Consider the following 25,241-nt stretch of genomic DNA (forward strand, 5'->3'; position numbering starts at 1 on the left):
TGGTCTCTTCCCAGGAAAACCATCAATTGCACATCCTTTTCTTCATTAGGACAAGAGGAAATGCCCTCAAGTTGCGGTAGGGGAGGTTTAGGCTGGATATTAGGAAAAATTTCTTTACTGAAAGGGTTGTCAGGCATTGGAACAGGCTGCCCAGGGAAGTGGTTGAGTCACCATCCCTGGAGGTATTCAAAAAGCACATAGACAAGGCACTTCAGAACATGGTTTAGTGGGCGTGGTTAATGGTTGGACTCGATGATCTTGAAGGTCTTTTCCTACCTAAATGATTCTATGATTTTATGATTGTCCACTTTCAAACACCTTTTCCCAATACTACAAGCAGAACAACATCAAGGCAATTTCTTTTTATCTTCCATCATCAACAAAACATTTGAATCAGATATCAACAATTTACACTTTTTTCTTATTTCTTGATAATTTCTTAAAGAAAAAAACAAATGCACATATGGGATCTCATCCCATTTATCCTGTTTTTTAAAAAATGATATAAGTTGCAAAATAGTATTATTATTCAAAGTCCCCATCCCTGGCCATTTTTCCCCATCATCCAATTTATACATTGGCCACAATTGACTGCAGTATTCTTTTAATTTTTTCTTTGTTAGGGGATCTCCACCAAACTTATTCCAGTATTTCAGATGCACCCTAATGGAGAGCAGAGGCAAGGTTGAGACTGTCCTGCCCCTTGTCCTACTCCTGTCCATACTGTTACCCCAAAAGAACATTCTTATCCACACTTTCATGCACTCCAGTCATCACTGTCAAGCATGCACAAATTATATAAAATAACTCTATATCCTTTTACCATATACAGTACCTCCCTTGCAATGTCTCTAATATGCACGATGCACTTTTGTGTCACTTACCCACCCCGGACAGAGACAGTACTCGCGGAGTCCCTGAAACAAAAGGTCAGTGCGTGCTGGAGTCCAAAGAGCAGCTTCTCCTCATCAACCGGCAAGTTGATTCAAGCAAGGCTTCACATCTGTCCCATCTGGGTTTCCAAAACTGTTGTCCAAAAAGTGGATTTATTTCCTGGAGTGCAACGGGCCAATAATCACACACTCAGGAGAAAAATTATTTTTTTCATATTTGCGCAAACATGGGTGCTAGCATGTCCATTTCACCTCAAACCCTCTGGAGAAGTGGGAGGATGGAAGGAAGTGAGGGGTGGTGGATTTTGATTTATTTTCAGGAGCAATGCACCCTGATAGTTCCCAGTGAAACTGAAGGCTCCAGTCCTCCTTTTGCACAGGGAGGATTTGCACTGGGAAATGTGTTTCATTACAGATCCTGGACTGAACCCTGCATAAAAGTTTACCAACCTGCTAAGCCTGCCACCCAAAAGTACTCCCCTTTTGCAGGCAGTGGGAGCTACGCGCGGCCCCACAGAGGAGAGGATGCATGAGACAGCTCTTCCCTGTCACAATACTCTCATGCTATTCCAGAGAACAAATTGGGGAAGTCTGCTTCTTCTGTAACTTGGGATGTTCACCCACAGTAAGGCTCCCTCTTGTTTGAGTTTCAGCTGTACAAATGAGCCTCCTCCACTTTTCCCTGTTTCCAAGTGAGATACAAGGCATGGAGCAGCTTTGACTCCAAAGTGGATTTCCTAACTGAGAGGTAAGGAGGGCACGGTGGTAGCTAGCTGCACACTAAATGCATTGCAGAGCTGAGGGTTTAGCCCCACTCCCCCAGACCATTCTCTTTGGACTGTAGCTTGACTATGGCCGAGCTGGCAAGCAGCAGCCACTATCTCCTGACACCAGTGCTTGCGTACATCCACTCTGTTCTGTATCTTTCTGTGCACTTTCTTTGTTACTCTACCTGCTGTGGTTTGCACACATCTGGGTCTCTGCTGGTGTCTGCTACAGGTGGATAGCACAGAAGTGTCCAGCCCTGCAGACTGATCTACTTTCCTAGTGTCTTCTAAATGTAATGCTTGCACATATCACAGCCCACTCCTCAAGATACTTGCTCTGCTGCTACAGAAAGAAGAGTGTGACCAGTAGCCCCTGCTCCTAATCCTTGGTAATATGGTTAGCATAGCTAAGACCATTTGATAAGGCAAATGGCCATTCCCTGTGACCAAGCTGGGCATGTATCTGTCCCCTTCCTCCTCTTCATCAGGCCCCGAAGGTCCTGTGCACCAGGCAGACTTCTTCTCCCCCTCCCTATCAGCCTCAAGGTTCTTGGGGGCCAGGCTGAATTCTTCCCTCTTTACCCACCTTGAATGTCCCAGGCACCTGGCCAGGCAGGTGGTGATGACCCCACCACAGAACAGGGAAGCGCAGCAGCACACAGAGCAAATTTTTGCCTACAAAACTTAGTAGCTACAAGTCCTAAGTCAGACTTGGACTGGAACTGCTGCTAGTTGGCAAAACCCATGATCCCCCACTGGTCAGGGACATCTCCACCATCGTCCGCTTCCTCCAAGGACTGAGTGAGTGACTTTTATTCTTTTACATGGTTTTGAGTCTAGATTATGATTGTTATATTGATACAGCAAGCCAAGTATTAAGATTTGACCAAATCTGCAGAGGGTCCAGGTAAAGAAAGAAGCCTCATATAAGTGGCAACATGTAATTCTATACATCTGAAGGTTGAAAAACCCAAACTTCCTTGTCATCTTTTATGCTGTGCTTTTGGGAGATGAAAATAACCACGCTTCTTCAAAACTTCTTGCAAAATTTCCCTATTTTGCGCTGTGTAATCCAGATGTCAACAGAGGTATTCTCTGAAACTTTACTGAACCAAGCCTGCAGATAATACTAACTTTCAGGTTGGCATCCAAAAAATTTGCCCAAAAAAGGACTTCTACTCTGTAAAGTAACCAGTATTTGGAACAGAGTGGGTAGAAAATGATACATCCCTTTCCCCAGAGTGCATTCAACAACTGTTAATAGCACATGCAAGTAATAAAACAGATGACAAAGAATTTCAGAGCCCTAGAAAGCACTAGCCTATGGATACTTACCAAAAGAAGCCTAGTTTATAAATGTTGAATTGTACATCCATTGGCACTTAATTTAGCAAAGCTTCTGCCTAATCTTTTTGCTGTTTGAGTCAGTGAGAGGATTTGGGAGAGTGAGAAAAACTCTGTGGAGGTGAAAGGAGATCACATATTGACTCTCTGATACATTTAGGGTATTGTAAAAATCACTCTTGGTGTCAGCTTCTCAAAGCAGCCTGTGAGCTATTCAAATGCCCCATCACGGGGAAGTCTGCCTCACTTCAGAAGCACAGACATGCAGAAACACAGAATAAGCTGGCTTATCTGGAAAATACCATGAAGACTTTTTAGAGGCATTTGGTTGGAAAGGCTGGCACCAAAGCTGAACAAGCAGTGTTTGTGCATGCCTAGGGTTTCAGCCCCTTACTAAGAGCCACAGGACTGGAAATCCATTGCAAAGGGTACTTTTCTCCAATATTTAAACCAACCTCAGCGTATAGCTTCTCATGAGTGCACCCGAACTGTGACAAGAAGGCTAGACAATGAGAAACTGACCATTCAGTAATATCTCCCCTCAACTCCCATCAAGGGCTTCAGGGAAGCTCATTAAAAAATAAACATACCAGAAAGGATGATCACAAATAGCAAAGGAAGCAGCTGTTATCCAGCTTCCAGCAGTGTCCTGGGGGGACTGCTAAAACCTGCCCCCGTGATTACAGCTGAATAAATTACTGCCTCTGGGTTATGATATAATGAGGTATTTCCTTACAAATGCACCCATCTTTGGGTGCATTTGTGCCATGACTGGAACAAAGATGCAGGAACACATAAACTGGCCTTAGCAGCTAGGATGTGAGTGAAAAGCCTGCAAAAAGGGTCACACACACATACACAGACTGACAGAGCTGAACCCTACTCCTCCGAACCGGGATTGCTAGTGAAGAGCACATGACACTACAAAGGGATTACTTTTACCGTGCAAAGGGACCATATCGGCAGCCTGCAGTGTCCACCTCGGGCTCCTTCCATTGTTGAAGTCCTCACCTGACAAATGCACCTTCATGCAGCATAGCCGTGTCCCTCTCTACCTTTTGGGTGCAAAATGGGCTACAGCTGATGACTAAATACCCTGAAGGTAACAGAAGACTTCCTCTGGATACTGGGCTTTGTACAGCATGCCGGATTTGGCTCAGTACGTGTGCCACTGAGGGCAGGATTATTGCAGCCAGTTAATTCCACAAGATGTTTAACATGTTGAGCAGATGGGTTATCTAACTGTATGTTAAAAATCTGCTAGGAAAAGATGGTGTATGCTAGGGTTTAAGAACTGAAGTTCCTGGCAATACAAACTAATTCTTGAAATACCACAGGAGTTTAAAGCTTTTTAAGTGAATTTCCTTACAGAATTAAAGTTTCTGGTTATTCAGATATGCACAAAAGTGTACAGAACTGCAGGATACAAGTAAACAGTGCAACTTGGGAATGGAAAACTGCAGTCTTTTTTTTTTTTTTTTTTTTTTCCTAATGATGATGATTTTCATTTAGGGCTCAGAAGAATCTTGGTGCTTGGTTCTATTTTGCAATTTAATTAATTAGTAGGGTGCCATCTCTGGGACCAGCAAATTGATTTAAAATACTTCTTTTTTAAATAACCACTTTAAACAGTACAAGGTATCACACTGGCAGCGTTGCACACTCCCAAAACTGGACAGAAGCATGTCTAACTTGGAACTGCAATGCTTTTGGGTCTTGAGGTAGTACATGCCCTCCAAAGGACCTGGGCATGCTAAAGTACAGGCAGCCACGGAGGAGACGGTACAATCCAGGGAGCAACTGGGGAAGCACTGGGAAATGCACGCTTTTTTAATGTGTCCCGCTCTGCACCTGGTGCATCATTTCAGAGAAGGAGACGGGCAGTCTGGCAATGCCGCTTCCCAAGAAGGAGAGCCCATAGTAACAATCCGTCTGGACACATCCCACCGCCGGCCCCGTTCCCGCAGCCAGTGATCCCCGACGGCCCCAGCCCACTCGCCGCCATGCGCCTCGTGGAAGCGGTGGCCGTCGCCATGCAGGGAGGCCCAGTGGCAAAGATGGAGGGCGCAAGGACTGCTCTACGAGCGCCCATCAGAGCTGCAGACCACACCAGTCTCCTTGCAGACGCAGATGCCCGAGCCCTACGCGGGGGCCATCGACTACTGGCTGGCAGGTCTCGCCGTCGGACCCCCGGGAGAGTGAAGGCATCCCGCTCCTGCAGCTCACCCTCAGCAAGTTTGCCGATGACGGCAAGTTGGGAGGGAGGGTGGATCTACTTGAGGGTAGGAAAGGTCTACAGAGGGATCTGGACAGGCTGGATCGATGCACCGAGGCCAATTGTTTGAGGTTCAACAACACTGAGAGACGGGTCCTGCACTTGGGTCACAACAACCCCATGCAACAGGCTTGGGGAAGAGCGGCTGGAAAGCTGCCCGGCAGAAAAGGACCTGGAGGTGCGGGTCGACAGCCAGCTGAATATGAGCCAGACATGTGCCCAGGTGGCCAAGAAGGCCAACAGCATCCTGGCCTGTATCAGAAATAGGGTGGCCAGCAGGAGCAGGGATGTGATGGTCCCCCTGTACTCAGCACTGGTGAGGCCGCACCTCGAGTTCTGTGTTCAGTTTTTGGTCCCTCACTGCAGGAAAGACCTTGAGGTGCTGGAGCGTGTCCAGAGAAGGGCAATCGAGTTGATGAGGGGTCTGGAGCACAAGCCTTGTGAGGAGCGGCTGAGGGAACTGGGGTTGTTTAGTCTGGAGAAAGGGAGGCTTGAGGGGAGACCTTATCGCTCTCTACAACTACCTGAAAGGAGGTTGTAGCGAGGTGGAGTCGGTCTCTTCTCTCAATTAACAAGTGACAGGACAAGAGGAAAGAGCGTCAAATTGCACCAGGGGAGGTTTAGATTGGATATTAGGAAAAATTTCTTTGCTGAAAGGATTGTCAAGCATTGGAACAGGCTGCCCAGGGAAGTGGTTGAGTCACCATCCCTGGAGGTATTCAAAAAGCACATAGACAAGGCACTTCAGAACATGGTTTAGAGGGCATGGTTGTGATACCAAAAAAGCTGGTCAAAGAAACTCTCTAAGACTCGATTTTGGAGTTTTAGAAAGCAGGCATTCTTTATTGCAGCGCTGGGTGCATGGGGGATCGCTCCACCTATCATGCACACCGTCAGGCCTAATTGTGCAGGTTAAGTACATGTTCTACATACATATTCACTAGATTTCCGAGAAATGTTATACATATTCATTCGTTTTCTGGGAAACTATTAGCATATGCAAATGTCCTTTACACAGGTGCATTGAAGGTTTCTGGTGGTCTTCAGGAGTCCTCTGGTGGTCTTCAGGAGTCCTCTGGTGGTCTTCCGTGGTCTTCCATATTCTTCCCCACTTGTCCGCCACTTGACCCTTCTTGGATGATTCTGTGCAGTGTGATCTTCTGCATGTTTGATACATCTTATCCTAAAGAATGCTCGTTAGTGCTTCTATTATCTATGCTTACATTTTGACATAATTCATATGGATACTTCTAAGCTAAGTTACCTAAAAGGGCTAAAGTCCTTATCTTCTTCAGAAACTGCAAGGCCATCCAAAAGCAATTTCTCACAGATTTTGAAACATACAGAACCCCCATCCACCACTGATCAGCAAACAATCAGGCAAAGAAACAGCAAGGCCATTGTACTCAGAAAAACATCCTGCATCAGTTGATGGTTGGACTCAATGATCTGGAAGGTCTTTTCCAACCTAAATGATTCTATGATTCTCAAGCACCGGCCACGCCACCGGTGGGCACCGCACCACCTCTCAGGGCCCGTACCCAACCACCACCGCGGCCAACAACCAGGTCAGGCGGCTGGGGCCGGCGGCGGCAGTACCGGCAGCAGCAGGGGCCCCGTGGATGCCGGCATGGTGCGGGCTGGGGACCGGGCAGGATGGTGCGGGACGGCAGGTGGACAGCCGCAGGCACCTCCACTCTTGATCGTTCACACCTCGCTGCACCCCATGCCCACCCCACAAAGCCCTCCTAAACTAAGTCTGAATGCATCAGGACAAAGACCATTCAGATGAGTCCTAGTAATATATAATTTGGTTGTCCCCTTCCGCTCCCAAAGCCTGGCATGACTTTTTCTAGCACTCTGCAGTTACCATTAGCCCAATAAAGCAAAACAAGTCTTCCTGGGACACAAGAAACATAGCAGAGCCCAGCTCTTGTCATTCGTGACATTCCAAACGGAAGGTGTTTGCTGAGAAGCTGAGGCTACAGCATCGCATTGCTTCTGCTTGCATTTCACACGTCAGGAAGACAAAATTATATTAGCTGCTGTGTCACAGATTTCTAAGGACATTTCATATTTACTCACTCTTGGTTATTCTGAATTTCACCTTTAGCATCAACATCTTTGACATGTGATGAAATTTTTTCTTATGGCATGTAATATGTGCTGCTTGCACAAAAAATAAAAGCTTCCCCACTGTGACAATGTCATAAGCAATAATTAATATTTATTATCAATTAATATTTAAATTATATTAATTTCATAATCAATAATCATTGCTAAATGATACCTCCCTACACAATACTGGCATCAGAATGAAGCAAGATGACTCCTGTCTAGTCAGGATATTGACTATGTTCATTGCTAAGTGCTCCTTTGTCAGTTATGCACTGAATACTTCAGTATGCCAGCATGTTTTGCATACAAATCCTTATGTAATTCTTCAAGGTGTAATTAGGATATAAAGTGAATATGCATTATAAGTTGCAGATTAATTTACATCCACATACAGGTCTTAACCCACAACACATGTGCAAAGGGCTCTTGGACGAGGGTATAAAGGGGGGGTGGGGAGAACAACCCCCCCCGAGGAATCCAGACAGTTACTACCGAGGCTCTTTCCTCACTGGATCCAAGGGTGGTGATACTTACCTCTCCTTTTTTATCTTTCTTCTGTCTCTTTCTCTTATCCCTTCTCTTTTTCCTACCTTGTTAGGAATATTTTGCTACAGCTGTTAGCTGTCAAGTTTTTTATTTGAAATATCTGCTACGCCAAATTTAGCCACACTTGCGTTATAAGTTAAATAAAACATATTTTGAGCATTTAGGAGCCATTGTGACTTCTGCCCTAGGATTCACCAAGCGAAACGAGGTGTTGAAATTTTCCCTGTTCCTCCTGAGTCATTCTCGTGACTCTGGTGTGCAGCAATGGACAATTGAAAAGATCACCTCCCCTGAGCCCACCAAGTGGGATGGGACAAGCATTTACATACTGTCTCAATAGTAATTTTTATATATGTGTGAGTGTGGGTGTGTGTATATACATATATGTAAAGTGAATATATTTTACATACTCTAGGTACTCATCTAAAAAATCACCAGGTTATCTACATAAACTTCCAATTTTTGTGTATACCATGAACATGCAAGATGTAGCCTAAAACTGGGAACATATTGTTCTGGTTTTGTGTGAGTATACACCTGCTCTCAAGAGGTGCCAAAGTGATAAGAAGAGAGCTGTATGTTGCATGTTTCCAAGTGTTTTCATTTTTAAAGTGCTTTGACTTTTTGAAGAGCCTAAGAATGGCTCTGACTGCTTTAGAATAAGTGTTCATCAAGCCCAGTATCTTTTCTACAGTGGTGGCAAACAGAAATTGCCTAAGGAAGACTGGAAGAGCAGAGCAAATATTTTCAATACTCTCATATTTTCTCAGACTTGTATCTGTATTAAGTAGGCGTCAAGGGATATTTTTTTTTCCCCCATGACTTTGTGTAGTTGTTTTGAAGTTACAGGCATTTTCATCATCAACAGCAGTCCTGCAACAAGATGTTCTGTAGGCTATTCTGCAAGTATATTAAAAAAAAAAAAAAATCCTGTAAAAGAAATGTGGTCTTTTGTTTGCTTGGAGTATGCCAGCTACTACTTGCATTTGATGCTCCAGGGATTTTGCACTGGAAGAGCTAATGTTACTTATTTGCTTTCTGCAAGTCACTGTGGATTTCAAATGCTATTATTGTAGCTCTCCAAATCTGTTTCTTAAAGGCTGATGAGATGTGGCCTTTTTCCTTCCATGCTGTCATGTTCCTTCTATTCTTTTTCATTGTAATTATCATAGAATCATAGCGTCATTTAAGTTGGAAAAGACCCTTAAGATCAAGTCCAACTGTAAAACTAACACTGCCAACTCCACCACTAAGCCATGTCCCTAAGCACTATGCCCACACATCTTCTAAATACCTCCAAGGATGGTGACTCAACCACTTCCCTGGGCAGCCTGTTCCATTGCTTATTAACCCTTTTGGTGAAGAAATTTTTCCTAATATCCAATCTAAACCCCCCCCCGGCGCAACATGAGGCCATGGAGCAGAAGTTCACATCAGTGTGGTAAACACATTAGGCAAAGAGAATGGGATGCTTTATATCACATCTGTATTTTAACTGCTCATTGCAAATGGGTTTTGTGAAACCATAACTTACTATATCTGGATGTTCAACTAGACTATAGGAAGGCTCTAAGTATTTTTTGGACGCTACTCTCTATTGTATCTTGTATCATATATGGGCTTACATCATTGACAGGCTTGAGCAGTGGGGCCACGCAAACCTCATGAAGTTCAACAATGCCAAGTGCAAAGTCCTGCACCTGGGTTGGAGCAATCCCCAGTACCAATACATACTAGGGGATGAATGGATTGAGAGCAGCCCTGCGGAGAAGGACTTGGGGATACTGGGGGATGAGCCAGCAATGCATGCTTGCAGCCCAGAAAGCCAACCATATCCTGGGCTGCATAAAAAGAAGCGTGGAGAGCAAGTCAGTGGAGGTGATTGTCCCTCTCTGCTCTTGTGAGGCTTCACCTGGACTACTGCATCCAGCTGTAGGGTCCCCAGCAAATGAAAGACGTGGACCTGTTAGAGCAGGTCCAGAGACGGCCAAGTAAATGATGCGAGGGCTGGAACACGTCTCCTGTGAGGAAAAGCTGAGAGAGTTGGGGTTGTTCAGGCTGCAGAAGAGAAAGCTCTGGCAAGACTTTATCGCAGCCTTTCAAAATATCAAGGGGGGCTTATAAGAAGGATGGAGCAAGACTTTTTACCAGGGTCTGTAGTGACAGGACAGGGGACAACTGTTTTTAACTGAAATAGGGTAGCTTTACATTGGACATAAGGAAGAAATGTTTTACAATGAGGGTGGGGAGACACTGGAACAGGTTGCTTTGTACACTCAACTCCTGCTCAGATTTTGGCTAACATGGCTCAGGCTAAGGCCTGATGTATGCTGGGAGCAGCACCATTAGGTCAAAATGAGAGCATCATGTACACAGGACAGGTGGCCAGAAAGAGCTATAGGAACATTATGCATTATCATCTACAGCTGGCTGTCTCCTGCAGCCATCATCTTCACATATCGATTGTCTGGCAGTTTTGTCAGAATCTGCTAATGTACGGAAGTGGTATAGACAAAACATGCAAGATGGAAAGTAGAAGACATCAGCTTACCCAAAAAACATTTGAAGCAGATCCAACAGCAGCTGGACTGCTGAGGATTTCATGCTTCCTAGTGAGATTCAGAGAATGCCTGCACTGTGATGGAGGAGGAAGGACGCACACTCTCGCTGTTAGCCAGAAAACTAATTTTTGCTCATAGGTGCACAAATTAAGAGTTACAGATTGTAAGTTGTGAAACCTTATGACTTGGGTGGTGAATGAGTGAATTCACGTAATAGACTAGTCTGGGCAAAGGGGATTGAGCCCTTGTTCGTCACGTTTGTTTGTTGTATTTCTTAATGAGCTCATAAAATAAAGTTTAATTTGCAGAGTTTGTTGTCCTGTAAGTTTGACAGATCCAAGTGGACTGTGACAGTTGTCCAGAGAAGTGGTGGATGCCCCATCATTGGAAGTGTTCAACACCAGGTTGCACGGGTCTTTGAGCAACCTGATCTAGTGAAAGATTCCCTCTATAATACATCTATCCCCCCTGTAATATATCTGATACGTACATATCTGAGATGACGTCTGTATTATTACATGATATATCCCCTCTGTAATACATCCGAAGTATTACAACTCCGTGTGACGTTCCAGAGTTCCAAACCATTAAAAACACCTTTGTTTGTAATTGCTGATTCATTATTACAGGTCCACAATATTGGTCTCTAAGGTCCCTTCCAACCCAAACCATTCTATGATTGCATCACCCTCGCTGTGGCACGTCATGGTGTGTCAGTACCATCCCCGTGGTACATGGGACGTGTCCCACCTCCTCACCTGAGGTGGGGGCACACAGCAGCCCCAGGTCCCTACCCCCTCCCCAAGTATCACGTGATGTGATGTAAAGCCTCATGACATCACCCCTGCCATGGCATGTCATCGCGTGTCACCGCACGTTGTATGTATCTCTCTGTGTGTCCCTGGACCTGGGGGCACACGGCAGCCCTGGGTCCCTGCCTCTCCCAGGTGTGATGTCACGCGATGCCATGTGACGTCATCTGATACCATGCGATGAGGTCAACGTGATGCTGCCGGCGCAAGCCGCATCTGGCGTAGCATCCGTGAGCGCTGCTCCATCACCAGCTTATGCTTGTAGGTGTATGTCCGAGACATCGCTGCCGTGCTGTGGGAGGGGACCCCCCGGTGGGGGGTGCACTGACCAGCGTGACGATGTGGGCCTGGGCGGGCAGACTTTCTGGCAGGCGACAGCTTCCACCAGCCCTGCCCAATATCCCCATTGTTCAGCCATCGCCTGGAGCCACCTACAGCTGTGAGGAGAGGTGTGAGAGCCCCAGGGCTTGCCCCTTCCTCCCTGGCTCTACCCACCCCTTCACACCTACTCCCAAGATGGCGGCCGCCCCCTCCTCCCCGCCGTCCCCAGACGAAGTCCCGCCCCCATCCCTCACGGCCCTAAGTGAGGAAGCCCCGCCCTCCACCACTAAACCCCGCCCCTTCAAGACGGCCACGCCTCCCCGTACACAAGCTATCCCGCCCCAGCTGCCGTGGGTGATGCAAGCCCCGCCCTCTCCCACCAGCCCCGCCCACTCTCCTCAGTAGGCCCCGCCCACTCCCACATGCACTGCAAGGCCCCTCCCCTCGGGGGGTCTCACCCCCCCGGCCCCGCCCACTTAGCCGTGACCCCCTCCCTTAGCCACACCCACCACTTAGTTACACCCCCATGGCCACACCCCCTCCTCTGTGGCCACGCCTCTTTCCCCCCGCCTCCCTGCAGGGTCCCACAGCCCCGCCTCCCGGGGCTCAGTCCTGCCCCTGCCAGCCCCAACCCCTTAAAGGGCCCGCACCCATCAGGAGGATCTCAGCAGCCCCCAAGGAAGGGGCAGTGGCAGAGGTAGCACTGAGTAAGGTGTAGACCCCCCCAGGACCCTCCTGCCTCAGGGACCAGTGCCCCTGACAGCAGCCCGGGCGGGGGGTGAGCCTCCTGCCATGCCCACCCAGCAGGGGTTGGGGCAGGGGATCCCCTCGACTGCTGGGGTCCCCCTGCGCTCAGCATGGTCAAGGCTGTTGGTGGTGATGGCGCTCAGGGACACAACGGTCAGCACGGTCTGGAGGGGGGGGGGATGTGACCTCTGATTCCCCTGTGACCCCTGACACCCCCCCGTCACCCCTGACCCCTCCCTTGTACCACCAAGCATGACCCTGGCTTGACCCCAGGCCTGACCTGCGACCCCCTGTCAGGGTCATTAGTCTGGTTCAATGCAAATGACACCAAATAAAGTCATAATGGAATCAGCTTTGACAGCTGACACAACCGCGTGTTTCGGTAATGGTTTGTAAGTGACAGAAAAGCGTGACATGGGTCAGTGCTTCTACACCTGTTGCGATAGGCACTTGTTTACAGCAATGGCTGGCAATACCTCATTTTCAAAACAAGTGATAGCTCTGTAAGTGATCGAAGCCCTGACGCTGCCACCTCTTTGCCTGCTCAATGCATTTTGCTGGTTCTTATTTTCTATCCTGTTCTTATTCTTCCATATTCGCCTGTTGTCTCTCCCGAGTATTGTTACCTGCATTCTTGCACAGCTATCCATCCATTGTTTTCACCTCTTGCACCTTTTTTCTTAGAAAAGTGTCTTGCACCTTTTTTCTTAGGAAAGTATCTGCCTTCTGCCATACATCCTTCCAGTGATGTACAGGCCCTTCTCCCACTCCTGCACCTACTGGATCATGTGCAGGCATGAGTGTTTTCTCCCCTTCTCTGCTCCTTTCCACTATTTCCAATCTCTGTGTCAAGTACCGTGTCCGAATAGCCCTTGCAGTTACCAGCTATCCCTGCCAGGTACTAAATCTCTCTTACCCATTTTAAACTTCTGCACTGTTTTCTCCTCTGTATGTCGTCTTCATTTTACCTTGCAACTCTGAGTCAAACAGACTGTAGTACAGCTGCTTCTCAGATATACAATTTTTTTTGCCTTGGAAATCCTCCTGCCTATGAGTTGCAAGTTGTACAAGTTTTAAGTTTTAATGGTAGGGTACAAGGAATCTGTCTTATCTGGATTAGACTCAGGTAATAAGGTGGGGGCAGAAGGCCCATTGCCAAAATCAAAATCATCCTCCTTATTATCAGTTTTCAGTGTACGTACCTTTTCAACAAGCTCAGTCTCTGAGACGGGGTGTGTATGCTCTTGCTCTAGCTGTCCAAGGTCTAAGGTTTGTTTCTAACTGTCGCAGTAATTGGCTGTTAACGTGGCTATGAGATTCAAAGGCAGCTGCTCATGCTTCTGCATTCTCAGCTGGCTGCAAAGCATCTTGTAATGCATCTTGAGCTTCCTGCCTGGAATTCTTCAGTAAAGTGCCTGCAGCTGCCAATGCCCTGCGAAAAGCCCAGTGAAGGGTCCGTTCCTTTCCTTTGCTTTACATACATGGATTTCCTGCACTCCTGAAATTCTGCTCACACTGTTTCCCAATCCAAACAATTTTCAGCCACCCAGTTCCTGTCCCACCCAGGTGTTATCCATCCCTTATCCTCTTGCTATTTTTGCTGTTCTTCCATGGCCTCATCCTAAGCATCCATGGCCTGTGCATTTTACAGAATCCCACTTCTGACACCAATTACCGTTCTGACTTAAAGGATTACCCGGCCGTTATGATCTTTACATACCCATAGCTGGATAACTCTTTAGGTTGTGACATTAATGCTTCTGTGTTCTTTGCTCTCTTATTTCCTGGGTTCTGGCCTCTGATGGGAGCAGTGGCACAGTTTCTGTCGAAGAGGGAATGGACAGCAAAGTTGCCCTGCGAGACCAATGGAAAACGTGATGGCGCATGTTCAAGTGAATGCAAATCCATTGTGGAATCCATGCTTGTGCCTTTGCTTGCCACCACATGGCAATGGGCGATGCTGCCTGAGCCTTTGTCCTGGTTTCAGCTGGGATAGAGTTAATTGTCTTCCTAGTGCTATGTTTTGAGTTCAGTATACAAGAATGTTGACACCGCTGATGTTTTCAGTTGTTGCTAAGTAGTGTTTAGTCTAAAGTCAAGGATTTTTCAGCTTCTCATCCCCAGCCAGTGAGAAAGCTGGAGGGGCACAAGAAGTTGGCACAGGACACAGCCAGGGCAGCTGACCCAAACTGGCTGACAGGGTATTCCAGACCATGGGATGCCACATCTAGTATAGAAACTGGGGGGAGTGGGGATGGGGGGAATCGCCGCTCAGGGAGTAACTGGGTGTTGATTGGCGGGTGGTGAGCAATTGCACTGCGCATCATTTGTACATTCCAATCCTTTTATTATTGCTGTTGTCATTTTATTAGTGTTATCATTATTAGTTTCTTCTTTTCTGTTCTATTAAACCGTTCTTATCTCAACCCACGAGTTTTACTTCTTTTCCCAATTTTCTCCCCCATCCCACTGGGAGAGTTGAGTGAGCGGCTGCGTGGTGCTTAGTTGCTGGCTGGGGTTAAACCACGACAGCCTTTTACTGCCTTCTGGAGTCTGCGTCTGCCTACCTGCGTGTCTCCAACAGTGACATGGTGAGCTGCCCTGCTTGCCAGCACCCACTGCACATGGAGTCCTCTCAGTCGCCTGGCTCTGGGCAGGACAACTTCCCCGCGGCAACAGGCTTTGCCTACATATGGCTTTGGAAGGGAAACGCTGGAATCAAACCCTGAATTTTTCCCCCAGTTTGACTCTTCCAAAGCAAAAGACACGGGGCACTGAAGATGGCCCTTAGACCAAGGGGCACTAGCAGGGAGATGGCCTGAAGGATCACTGCTGCCTGTGCTCAGAGCCAGTGTGACTGTGTTAGGGCAGATATTACTGGGGGGGAGAAAGAGCCCTTCCTAAGACAGATGCTGGAGGCAATGGGGAAGGACAGGGCTGGGCATGGGCTCTGCACCCATGCTCGTCTGTTCTCTGCAGGCTTCCTCAAAGGCCCTTCTGAAACTGAACGGCATGGAGGTCCTGAGGAACTCCATGGAGAAGAAAGCAAATGTGATAGCCTGCTTTGAAGAGGCCACCTTCTTCAGCCTCAAAGGGCAGATAAAGAGATGGGGAGGTGTGGAGGGATCTCCTGGGGGATGGAGCTGGCTCTTTTTGCCTTCCCTGGTGGCAGGGGATGTCCCTGGCATCTCCAGCTGCTGGCAGATTTCTGCAAGTCTCTGTAGGATGACAGTCTTGGGCAACCACTCCCCATTGGGCTGTTTCCCTTCTGTGCAGGTCTACTGTAATATATGGGATGCACAAACTTGGCAAAGAAAATGATCAGGGAGGCTCTGAGTCTGCTGAAAAGGCAGCTCCCCCAGACTTCCATCGGAGCCTTTGTCAAATCTCGGCTGGAAGAGCTGCAGTGGCCATGTTTTGTCACAGACGAGCAGCCCCTCTTCTGCAGGAGGTCCAGTAGGAAGCAGAATGGAGAACACGGGTGGAAGAGCCGCTTCACACCTAGTCACAGGCATCCAAGCCCAGACCTGCCTAGGCTTGAGGCCATGCCAAACCCGACACAAGGCACTAAGGGGTGATGCGTGGGTAGAATGGGGAACAGCAGAGCCCCATGCTCCCCACACCTCTGTGCAGTCACTGGAACAAAGCACACCTGATAGAAGATGCTTTACATCTTGCGTTGCGAGAAGAACGGAGTGGCCTTGTTAAGCTGACTAGTGGTGGATAAGAAAACCTGTACGTTGCAAAGTGTATAAGATACCAGACGAAATTGGTTTTGGTCAACCTTGCAATTCCCTGGGAAGACGAGAACCTTAGGCCCTTTTCAGATAGCTTAGAGTGTCAGTATGGTTTGTGACAAAAGAATGTAAATCAAGAAAAGATAGATAGTAGAGTTACTAACGAACGTTCTTTAGGATAAGTTGTATCAAGCATGTAAAGTGTCCCACTGCGCAGAACCACTAGAAGAGGCTGAACTAGCAGACAAGTGAGGAAGACTATTGAAGACCACCAGAGGACCTTGAAGAGCACCAAAGATCTTGAGTGCGCCTGTGCCAAGGACATTTACATATATCAATGAGTTCCCGGAATTCAGATGAATATGTTAATTACTTCCAGGAAAAAATAATGAATATGTATATCCATTTTGTATATAATCACAACTGTTGAAAGAATTGGTGTGCACAATAGGTGGAGCAATCCCCCGCGCACCTAGCACTGCAATAAAGCCATGCTGTGTTGTCCCTCCAACAGATATTGGGTTAGTTGAAGTTCCCCATGAGGACCAGGGCCTGTGAACATGAGGCTGCTCCTTTCTGTTTATAAATGGCCTCTCATGCACTGAGTCTTCCTGGCTGAGTGGCCTGTAGCAGACTCCCACTATAATGTCATCTGTCCCTGCCCTCCCTTTAATCCTGACCCATAAGCTCTTGGTCATCTCCTCATCCATCCCCAGGTGGAGCTCCATGCACTGCATCTGGTCGCTGGTCATCTTAAGGACCCAGTCACTGCTTTAAACAATCAACAGACCGCGACCAGTAGTCTGATCTGGAAAGCTTTTGATAGCAGCCGCAGTGTAACTTTAAATTAGGGTGAAAATTATAATTATCAACTATCCATTGGACAAACTGTCCGAGTTAATCATCTGCAAAAAGGAAGCTTTCATTGTGTATTACAAACACCCCTCTGAAGCATCACATGGAAAGTGCTCGACCATCAGAGTGACAAATATCTCATTTCTGAGCAATAGATATCCAAATTATCTATTCTCCAAAAGGAATAAAGTGGATTTGTGTTTTCTTTCAAGTTACCCTAACTGCAACATCAGCAACTGGAAACTCAGATTATCTTCCCTGGATTTTGCTCATATCTTGTTCATCATACTGACTGACAATTTGGCATGAAGTGAAACAAGCTTGTATTGATTCTGACCAAAAAAACTCATGGACTTGTAATAATGAATCAGCAATTACAAACAAAGGTGGTTTTAATGGTCTGGAACTCTGGAATCTCACACAGAATGTTAATACTGTCAAAGATATGGTAATTTCACTGCACCTAGTTCTACAGGCTGCAATCTGGTGACTAATGGTTGGCCGAGTACTAACAATAATTGGGACACAGGTGGCCCAGAAAACATATCTGGCTGTAGGGACTGTAAACCCATTTGGACAATCTGTTTAAGCCAAGAGTGCTTAATGAAATTCAGTGTTTCTCTAATCCATGGTGTTCATTCTGCAACATCACAGTGACTCTGGGCATTTTATCATCTGGGTGGTTCTGGCTTTCCAGCACTGATGCCTATAAGTCTACCACCACAGCAAGCAGGCACTTGTACCATAGCACTTCTTAATGCCTATGCATTTTGGTCTAAATATTTAATATTTAACTTTCAATGCACCCATTACCGTGTACATAGTAACCATGGAGTGTTCAAACCCTCAGTGACAGGACAAACTAAATTTCATAACTTTGTACATGGACTGTTTCCAAACTTGGGGTTTACTGTGTTAGAACAACCAATTGTTAGTATTTCCACTACACTTGAAATTACCCAAAATGCTACCGTAGGTCCTTTAAAGAATCTACAGACTGAGATTCATTTCCTCTCACAATTGGCCATCCAAATCATTGGACCTTAGACTATCTTATAGACTCTTAGGGAGGTGGTTCTCTGTTAATAAATACTACCTGTTGTTTTTATGCTAACAAATCTAAAGAAATTGAATGTGATGAGAGTAATGAAGGGGAAATTCAAGTTGTAACTGCTCAGCAGTGGTTAATTTTTGTCTGAGGAATGATCTGGTGTAGAGGGCAAGGCAGCCTACCTGCAGAAGGGGTTACCCTGGCTGGAAGCAGGGATGCCAGAGATAGAATTAACTTCCTGCAAAGGAGTGAAGTTTCCCTTGGTGAAAGAGATAAGAAACAGCCTCAGCATCGTCTTGTAGCCATCCTGGAATGGGAGCACTCAGGGGCCACCTTTGGGCAGCAGAGCTGGGCCGGAGAATTGACCCGAGGCTGGGCTGAGGTGCCCCATGCAGCCGCTCACAGGACTGGTGCTGGTCCAAGTGGATATAGGGAATGGGCTTGTGGTGCATCTTTCCAGATTCCTTGTAGAAGAGGTTACAGTGGTAGGACTCTGCCTAATGCATTCTTCATTTTTTTATACATAATTAAGCAGAAGCGTGTTTAATTCGCTTCAAGGGGTGCCACAAAAATTCCTCAACAAGATCATTCAGCAACATGTCTGTACCTTCCACTAAGTGACCCAAGAACAATCCCTGCTCAGAGTTCTGCCGATAGACTGGTCTTTGCTCTGGTCTTGGCTGCCAGACCTTGGAGCATGTGTCATGGCACATTTTAATGGCATTAGCTCTCATTCCAGCTGTTGGATTTGTGCTCTTCTGTATTGTATCTTGCATCAAATCATTTGTGTATATTATTTTTATCTAAACTGGTACTGTAACCTCGCGTCTCAACTGACAAACCCTCTCATGTTACACCACTACTGCTGTCCCTAACGCAGATAGATGTCTGCTCCACCTCACACATTAGAAGGCAGGAGAGATGCACCAGCTACGGTGTAGTCTCACTCACAGTGACCCATCAGCAGCTGTAGGCCAAGGGGTATAGTTATGGGAGCAGCCATAAAGGCGACCTGGTTATAACGAAGAAAAATACTGACAGAAGATATCTGTTAAAACACTGACAGAGAAAATGCCAGCTGGCTGGGAACCAGCATCCCTGAGCATCAGGAGCATCCCTGAGAAGCACAGCTGACATCTCTGAAGTGCAGCTGGGTACTTCAAAACTGGAGACATCCTGAGATGTCATTATCATCCCATCAATAAGGGCAAAACCCAGAAACTACTTATCATCTTAGGTGGAAAATAGTCAAAAAGGTGGAAAACAGTCTGGGAAAGGAGGAATTGGTGACAACTGTTGGCTGTTTCAGATGGAAGAACAGAAAAACAGTCTGGAAAAAGTCAAAACTCATCTGAGACAATAAAAAAGAACATTGTCTATTGGCAGTCCCAGGTGAAAAACAGAAGTTAGCAACAAATATTGGCTGCTGCAGGTGGTGGTGTCCTATACCCTCTTATGTCTCTGGGATATAAAAATTACTTGCTTTCTAACCAGAATGGAGCCTCTACTCAAGCACTCTCTCTGTGCAAACTTTTCCTACAAGATCTCCACAGACTGGACCCTGGCCAGGGATGCCTGGCTTACTGCAGACTCTGAGAGGCTGACGACATCTGAAGTGAAACTTTGTCTGTTGTTGACTGGCGTCTCCCCTAGGAGTGGTTTGATGAACACCATACTGGAATTACTTTGAATATATTTAGAGGCACACACATAAGTAATTATTCATAAGTATACTTGCTGCTAATATTGAAATGTGTATATCCTTGCTACTTAAGTAGTGTTGCTAATAATGAAATATACATACACTTGCTTTCTTTAGTAGTGATGATTTTTGTAATAACTTGAAATATCTATACATTTGCTTCTTGGTAGTAGTTTTGTAGTAACTTGACACATATATACAGAGAGAATCACAGAACGGTTTGGGCTGGAAGGGACCTTTAAAGATCATCTAGTCCAACCCTCCTGCCATGGGCAGGGACACCTTCCACCAGACCAGGTTACTCCAAGCTCCATCCAACCTGACCTTGAACACTTCCAATGATGGGGCATCCACAACTACTCTGGGCAACTGCCACGGTCCGTTTGGATCTCTGAAATTTATACAGGTTATGCACGGGTTACGTTTCCCCTCTTCCAGTCAGTAGGAACTTCCCTGGTATGACATCATATGTGACCCTGCTGATGATGTCAGAGGGAGGCCCCACCCCATCGCAGGCCCCCTTCACGGGGCGGGAGGGGCACCCCCCCACCGGGTCCCCAGCCTGTGAGTGCCACTGGGGGGACTGTGGTGGCCTGTGAGGGCACTGGGAGGCATTGGGGTGTACTGGGAAGCACTGGAAGGGCAGTGGGATATACTGGGATGGGGCTCTGGGCCATACTGGGAATCACTGTGGGGCCCTGGATCATACTGGGAGCCCTGGGGAGGGCACTGGGCTGTACTGGGACTCACTAGGAGGCGCTGGTCCCAATTGGAAGGCAGGGATCTAGGCTGTACTGGCAGTCATTGGGAGACACAGGCTGGAGCCCTGGGCGGCAGGGGGGGGCAAAATTGAGTGAAAATGGGGAAAAAAAACAAAGGAAAAGGGAAAAATGGGGCACAAATTAGCAAAAAGTTGGTAGAAAACCAGGGAAATGGCGGTAAAAACAGGGTAAAATAGGGATATGGGGCAGAAACAGGCAAAACCCAGGGGAAAACAGGAGAGGAGAAAACTTGAGGGGAAATTGTAGGAAAATGGGGGAAAATGTGGGGAAGTGGGTCAGGTCAGGAATGGGGAGAAGGGGGAGAAATGGTGGAAATAGAGCAAAACGAGGAAAAAATGGAAGAGGGAGAAAGAGTGAAATCATGGAAACAGAGGAGAAATGGGGAAAACTGGGGAAAAATAAGGAAACAGGAGGGAGGACACAGAGCACAAAGAAGGCAAAACGGGTCAAAGTCAGGGAAAAAAAGGCAAAAATAACGTGACAAGGGCAAAACCAGTGAGTTATGGGGGTTGGGGCAAGAATGAAGGAAATAGTCCAAAACAGGGCAAATGGGCCAAAAGCAGGCAAAAATGGGGAAAATAAGAAAAAAGTGGGCCAACACCAAAAAGAAATAGGAGGAAAAGGGGCGAAAATGGGCAAAATGGGGCAAAAGAACAAAACTGGGGCAAACAGGGCAAAAATGGGGTAAACCCAGGGAAAACTGAGGCAAAATGGGGCAAAACAAAGCAAAAATGAGGCAGTGGGTGGAATCTCAGGGTGGTTATGGGGCAGGGAGGGCAGCTATGGAGCAGCTGGGGGGACACTTATGGGGCACTTGGGGGAAATCGGGGGTAGTTTGGGGGCATTTGGACAGGTGTGGGGCAGTTTTGGGGCAGTTGGGAGATGGGAAAATTGGGGGGCAGTTATGGGGCAGGTGTGGGGCAGCTGGGGGAAACTGGGGGCAGTTACAGGGCAGTATGGGTCAGGCCCTCGACGTGGGTCAGAACTGGAGTTCCTGGGGGTGCTGGGGGAAGGGGCTGGGGGTGTAGGCGGTAGGGACCACCCCCCCCCGGCCCCTGAGTGCGCCAGTATGGCCAATTACATCCCAGTACCACACACACACTGCCCTGGCTCACCCACCACCATCCCTGTATGGGACCAGCTTTCTAGTACGAGCTCCAGTGCTCCCAGTACAATGCCAGTCTGGGCCACAGCTCTGAGTATGATCCCAGTATAGCACCAGTGCTCCCAGTATGATGCCAGCCTAAGCCACAGGTCTTCAGGCATGATCCCGGAATGGGCTGCCACACTCCTAGTATGGACCCAGTGCTTCCAGTATAGCACCAATGTTACCAGTACCATGCCAGTCTGGGTCGCAGCTTTTCAAGTAGGATCCCAGTATGGCACCAACACTCCCAGTGTGGGCCCAGTGCTCTCAGTATGATGCCTGCCTGAGCCACAGCTGTGAGTCAGATCCCAGTATGGACCCCAGTGCTCCCACTATGATGCCAGCATGAGCTACAGTTAAACCAAGATCCCAGTATGTTCCCAGTAAGGACCGAGTGTTCCCAGTACAGTGCCAGCCTGGCCTGCAGCTCTCTGAGTGCTAGCCCAGTATGGGCCCCAAGGCTCCCAGTGGACTCCGTGTTCCCAGTATGTACCTTAAGGCTCCCAGTATGGGCCCTAAGGCTCTGAGCGCAGCTCCAGTGCACTCCCAGTGTGGCCCCCAAGTCTCCCAGTACAAGCCCTAAGGCTCCCAGTATGGGCCCTGAGGCTCTGAGCGCAGCTCCAGTGCACTCCCAGTGTGGCCCCCAAGTCTCCCAGTACAAGCCCTAAGGCTCCCAGCATGGGCTCTGAGGCTCCACATGCAGCTCCAGTGCACGCCCACTACAGGCCCCAAGGCTCCCAGTACACTCCCAGTTCTCCTAGTACAGGTCCTAAGGCTCCCAGTATGGGCCCCAAGGCTCCGAGCGTAGCTCCAGTGTGCTCTATGAGTGGCACCCAAGGCTCCCAGGGCACTCCCAGTACTCGCTTCAGTGCTCCTCCAGTGCACTCCCAGTATGGGCCCCAACACAACCAGTACCAGCCCCAGTGCTCCCAGCACATGCTACCAATAAACAGTTTTCTCTCTGACCCATCCCGGTGCCTCCTTGGGCTGACCCCCCCAAACCCTCAGAACTCCCTGCAAAAATAACATCACCAGCCTGCCATTGCCTTTATTGGTGGGTGGACACACTGGTCACAGGATCAGGCCCCCCCCAGTGAATTCCATGCGCTGCCAAGGGAAAAGAGAGAAAGGCGGTGAGTGAGGGGACCCTGGTGTCCAGGCCAGGGGGAACCCTGGCGTCCAGGGCAGTGGGGATGGGGCAGGGCAGGGGGAACCCCAGCTTCAGGGCGCACCTGAGGGGGGGCGACGAAGGCCAGCCAGTCAGAGGGGCGGGTGGGCAGCAGCCCCATGGCCTGGCACTTGTAGAGGGCCAGCGCCAGTCCCAGCCCATTGCCCACCAGAAACACCAGCCCCTGCAGTGCCCGCCGGCTCGAGCTCTCCAGTGCCTTCAGTGCTGTGGCGGGGACAGGGGGGGACTTGTCACTGTCACCCACACGCTGCACACCTGGCACCGTGGGGGACCGGGGGTAGTGATGGGTGGGGAGTGGCAGGGGAGCGTCATGGGAAAGAGTGATGGGGGAAGCACGGGGTGGATGGCATGGGGGTGGCTGTTGGGCGACTGTTGGGGGACATGCGCGAGTGACTGACATGGGGCGACTGTCACAGGGGCAACTGTAGGGGTACACAAGGGGTGAGCAACGCGTGGGTCTGTTGGCGGACGCACGGGAACAACTGACATGGAGGGAAACTGTTCAGGGACATGTGGGGAAATTGATGTGTGGGTGACTATCGTAGGGACAACTGCTGGGGGATGCGTGAGGGCACCTGTTGCAGGGGGACATGCATGGCGGGGGCTGTTGTAGGGATGACTGTTGGGGGACACGTGGGGACAACTGTTGCAGGGGGAGATGCAGGGCCGGGGACCACCACAGGTATGGAGAGCAACTGTCACGCAGCAGGGGATGGCCGTGGTGGGACACCCAGGGAGCTGTCACCCACGTGGGGCTGTAGCATGGGGTTGTACTCACTGGCGGAGAGGGACATGAGGGCCTGCAGTGGGCGCCAGCCCATCATGCAGACCATCATGGCAGGGAAGATGGAGATGGTGTTGCCGGCCATATACATGATGAACAGGTTCATCGGGATCTGCTTCAGTGGTGCCAGTGCCACGTCCCAGCAGCGCTGCAGGGAAAGAGGGAACCCAGGATTCCGGGATGTGAGGGGGACGGACGGACGGATGGACACCACCCTCGTACGGGACCCGGGCATCTGGGACACCGACCATCCCTCCCATGTTGGACCCAGGCGTCCGGGGAGGGGGGAGTGTCCCTCCTTCGCCCCAGCCCACCTTCTCCATGAGGATTTTGTCGCTTTCGTGGACGCCGCCCTCCCCCAGCTGCCGCTCGGCGAACCCCAACGGCCCGCGGCCCTCGGCGGCTCCGCGGGGCCTGGGGGAGACAGAAAGAGGAGGGGGTCGGTGAGGCTGAGGAGACACCTGGACCCCCCAAATCCCCTCACACACACACACATTTCCCCCCCCCCCGGGGGCCTCACCGCCCGCCCGGTGCCGCCGCCAACTCCAGCGACCACTTGAAGCGCCGTCCCCGAACCGCCGCCGCCGCCGCCGCCATCTTCCGAGCGCCCGAAGGCGGAAAAGGAGGGCGGTCACGTGAGGAGGGCGGTCACGTGAGGAGGGCCCGTGCCCCTGGGGGGGCCCCACGCAGGGCTCCCTGCCCCATAGCAACGCCATAGCAACGGCCTGCCCCATAGCGGCCCCATAGGGAACCCCATAGGAGCCCCATGGCAATCCCATAGCGGCCTTCTTCCTCACAGCAATCCCCCACAGCCCCCTCGGTCTGTTTCCCACCCCGGAACTATGGTGGAGGGACGCGGGTTCCGCAGGGAGCCGGTGCTTCTTCCCCCCCCCCCCCCCCCCCCCCCCATCCCTGTGGTGGTGTTGGGGTTTTCTTTCCTTTTAAGTTCTTGGGGTTGATTTTCTGTTTGGTTTACTCTTAAATCTTTTGGGGGAGTGATTTTGATTTTTGTGTAAATTTATTTCTTTGGTTCTGTGGTTTTTTTACTTCTTCGGGGTGGTTTTTTGGTTCTCCCTTGGTGTTGGTTTTGGGGTTTTTTTAGCTTCTTGCAGGGCTTGATAGCATATTTCCATACATTCTCTATGGTATGTCTAACTATTTTGATGGGTTTAATATTTTGTACCTTCTATGGAAACTGGTTTGCTGCTAGGTGACTGTAAAAAGTGAGATTTGGTAAATAATTATTAGAAATCTTATACTAACACTGTGATTGGAACAATAGACAAAAGTATAGCCAAACAATTAACTAGTAGAGGTAATTACTCATAAGTTTTGCAGTTCTTTGTGCTTATGACGAGATGTTCCTGTACGCTAGATGAGAACAATGTTGAAACTGGCCACGTGTGATTGAAACTGCGTTAAGCTTCAAGATCAAAGAACGAGGACAAGAATAAAGACTTCAAGGACAGCCAGCAAGAACTTCAAATGGGTCGGTGGTTGCAAAAGCAGCCCTTCGACTCGGATCCTTTATTGCGCATGATCGGATGTAGGCAGTACTAAGATAATCAGTTGCAATCATTTTTATGTATATGTATACTAATCTGATTAAT

At 48.7% G+C, this 25,241-nt stretch overlaps 1 protein-coding gene across 2 annotated transcripts; it reads right to left on the minus strand.

Annotated features, from left to right (window-relative positions):
- Positions 1-22,686: 22,686 nt before the first annotated feature.
- EMC4 (ER membrane protein complex subunit 4) lies at positions 22,687-24,254 on the minus strand. Of its 2 annotated transcripts, XM_075020236.1 has the most exons (5): positions 24,152-24,254; positions 23,946-24,045; positions 23,626-23,779; positions 22,891-23,051; positions 22,687-22,765 (listed from the first exon to the last, which is right to left on the minus strand). In XM_075020236.1, exons 1-5 carry the CDS (start codon positions 24,226-24,228, stop codon positions 22,730-22,732), a joined length of 528 nt encoding a protein of 175 aa, XP_074876337.1. In that variant the 5' UTR covers positions 24,229-24,254; the 3' UTR covers positions 22,687-22,729. The 2 variants fall into 2 exon arrangements, with proteins under 2 accessions (XP_074876337.1, XP_074876338.1); XM_075020237.1 differs by lacking the exon at positions 23,946-24,045 and having other exon boundaries at positions 24,152-24,248.
- Between the last annotated feature and the right edge of the window lie 987 nt (positions 24,255-25,241).

The sequence above is a fragment of the Buteo buteo genome, chromosome Z (assembly GCF_964188355.1).
Source record: "Buteo buteo chromosome Z, bButBut1.hap1.1, whole genome shotgun sequence".
NCBI lineage: Eukaryota > Metazoa > Chordata > Aves > Accipitriformes > Accipitridae > Buteo > Buteo buteo.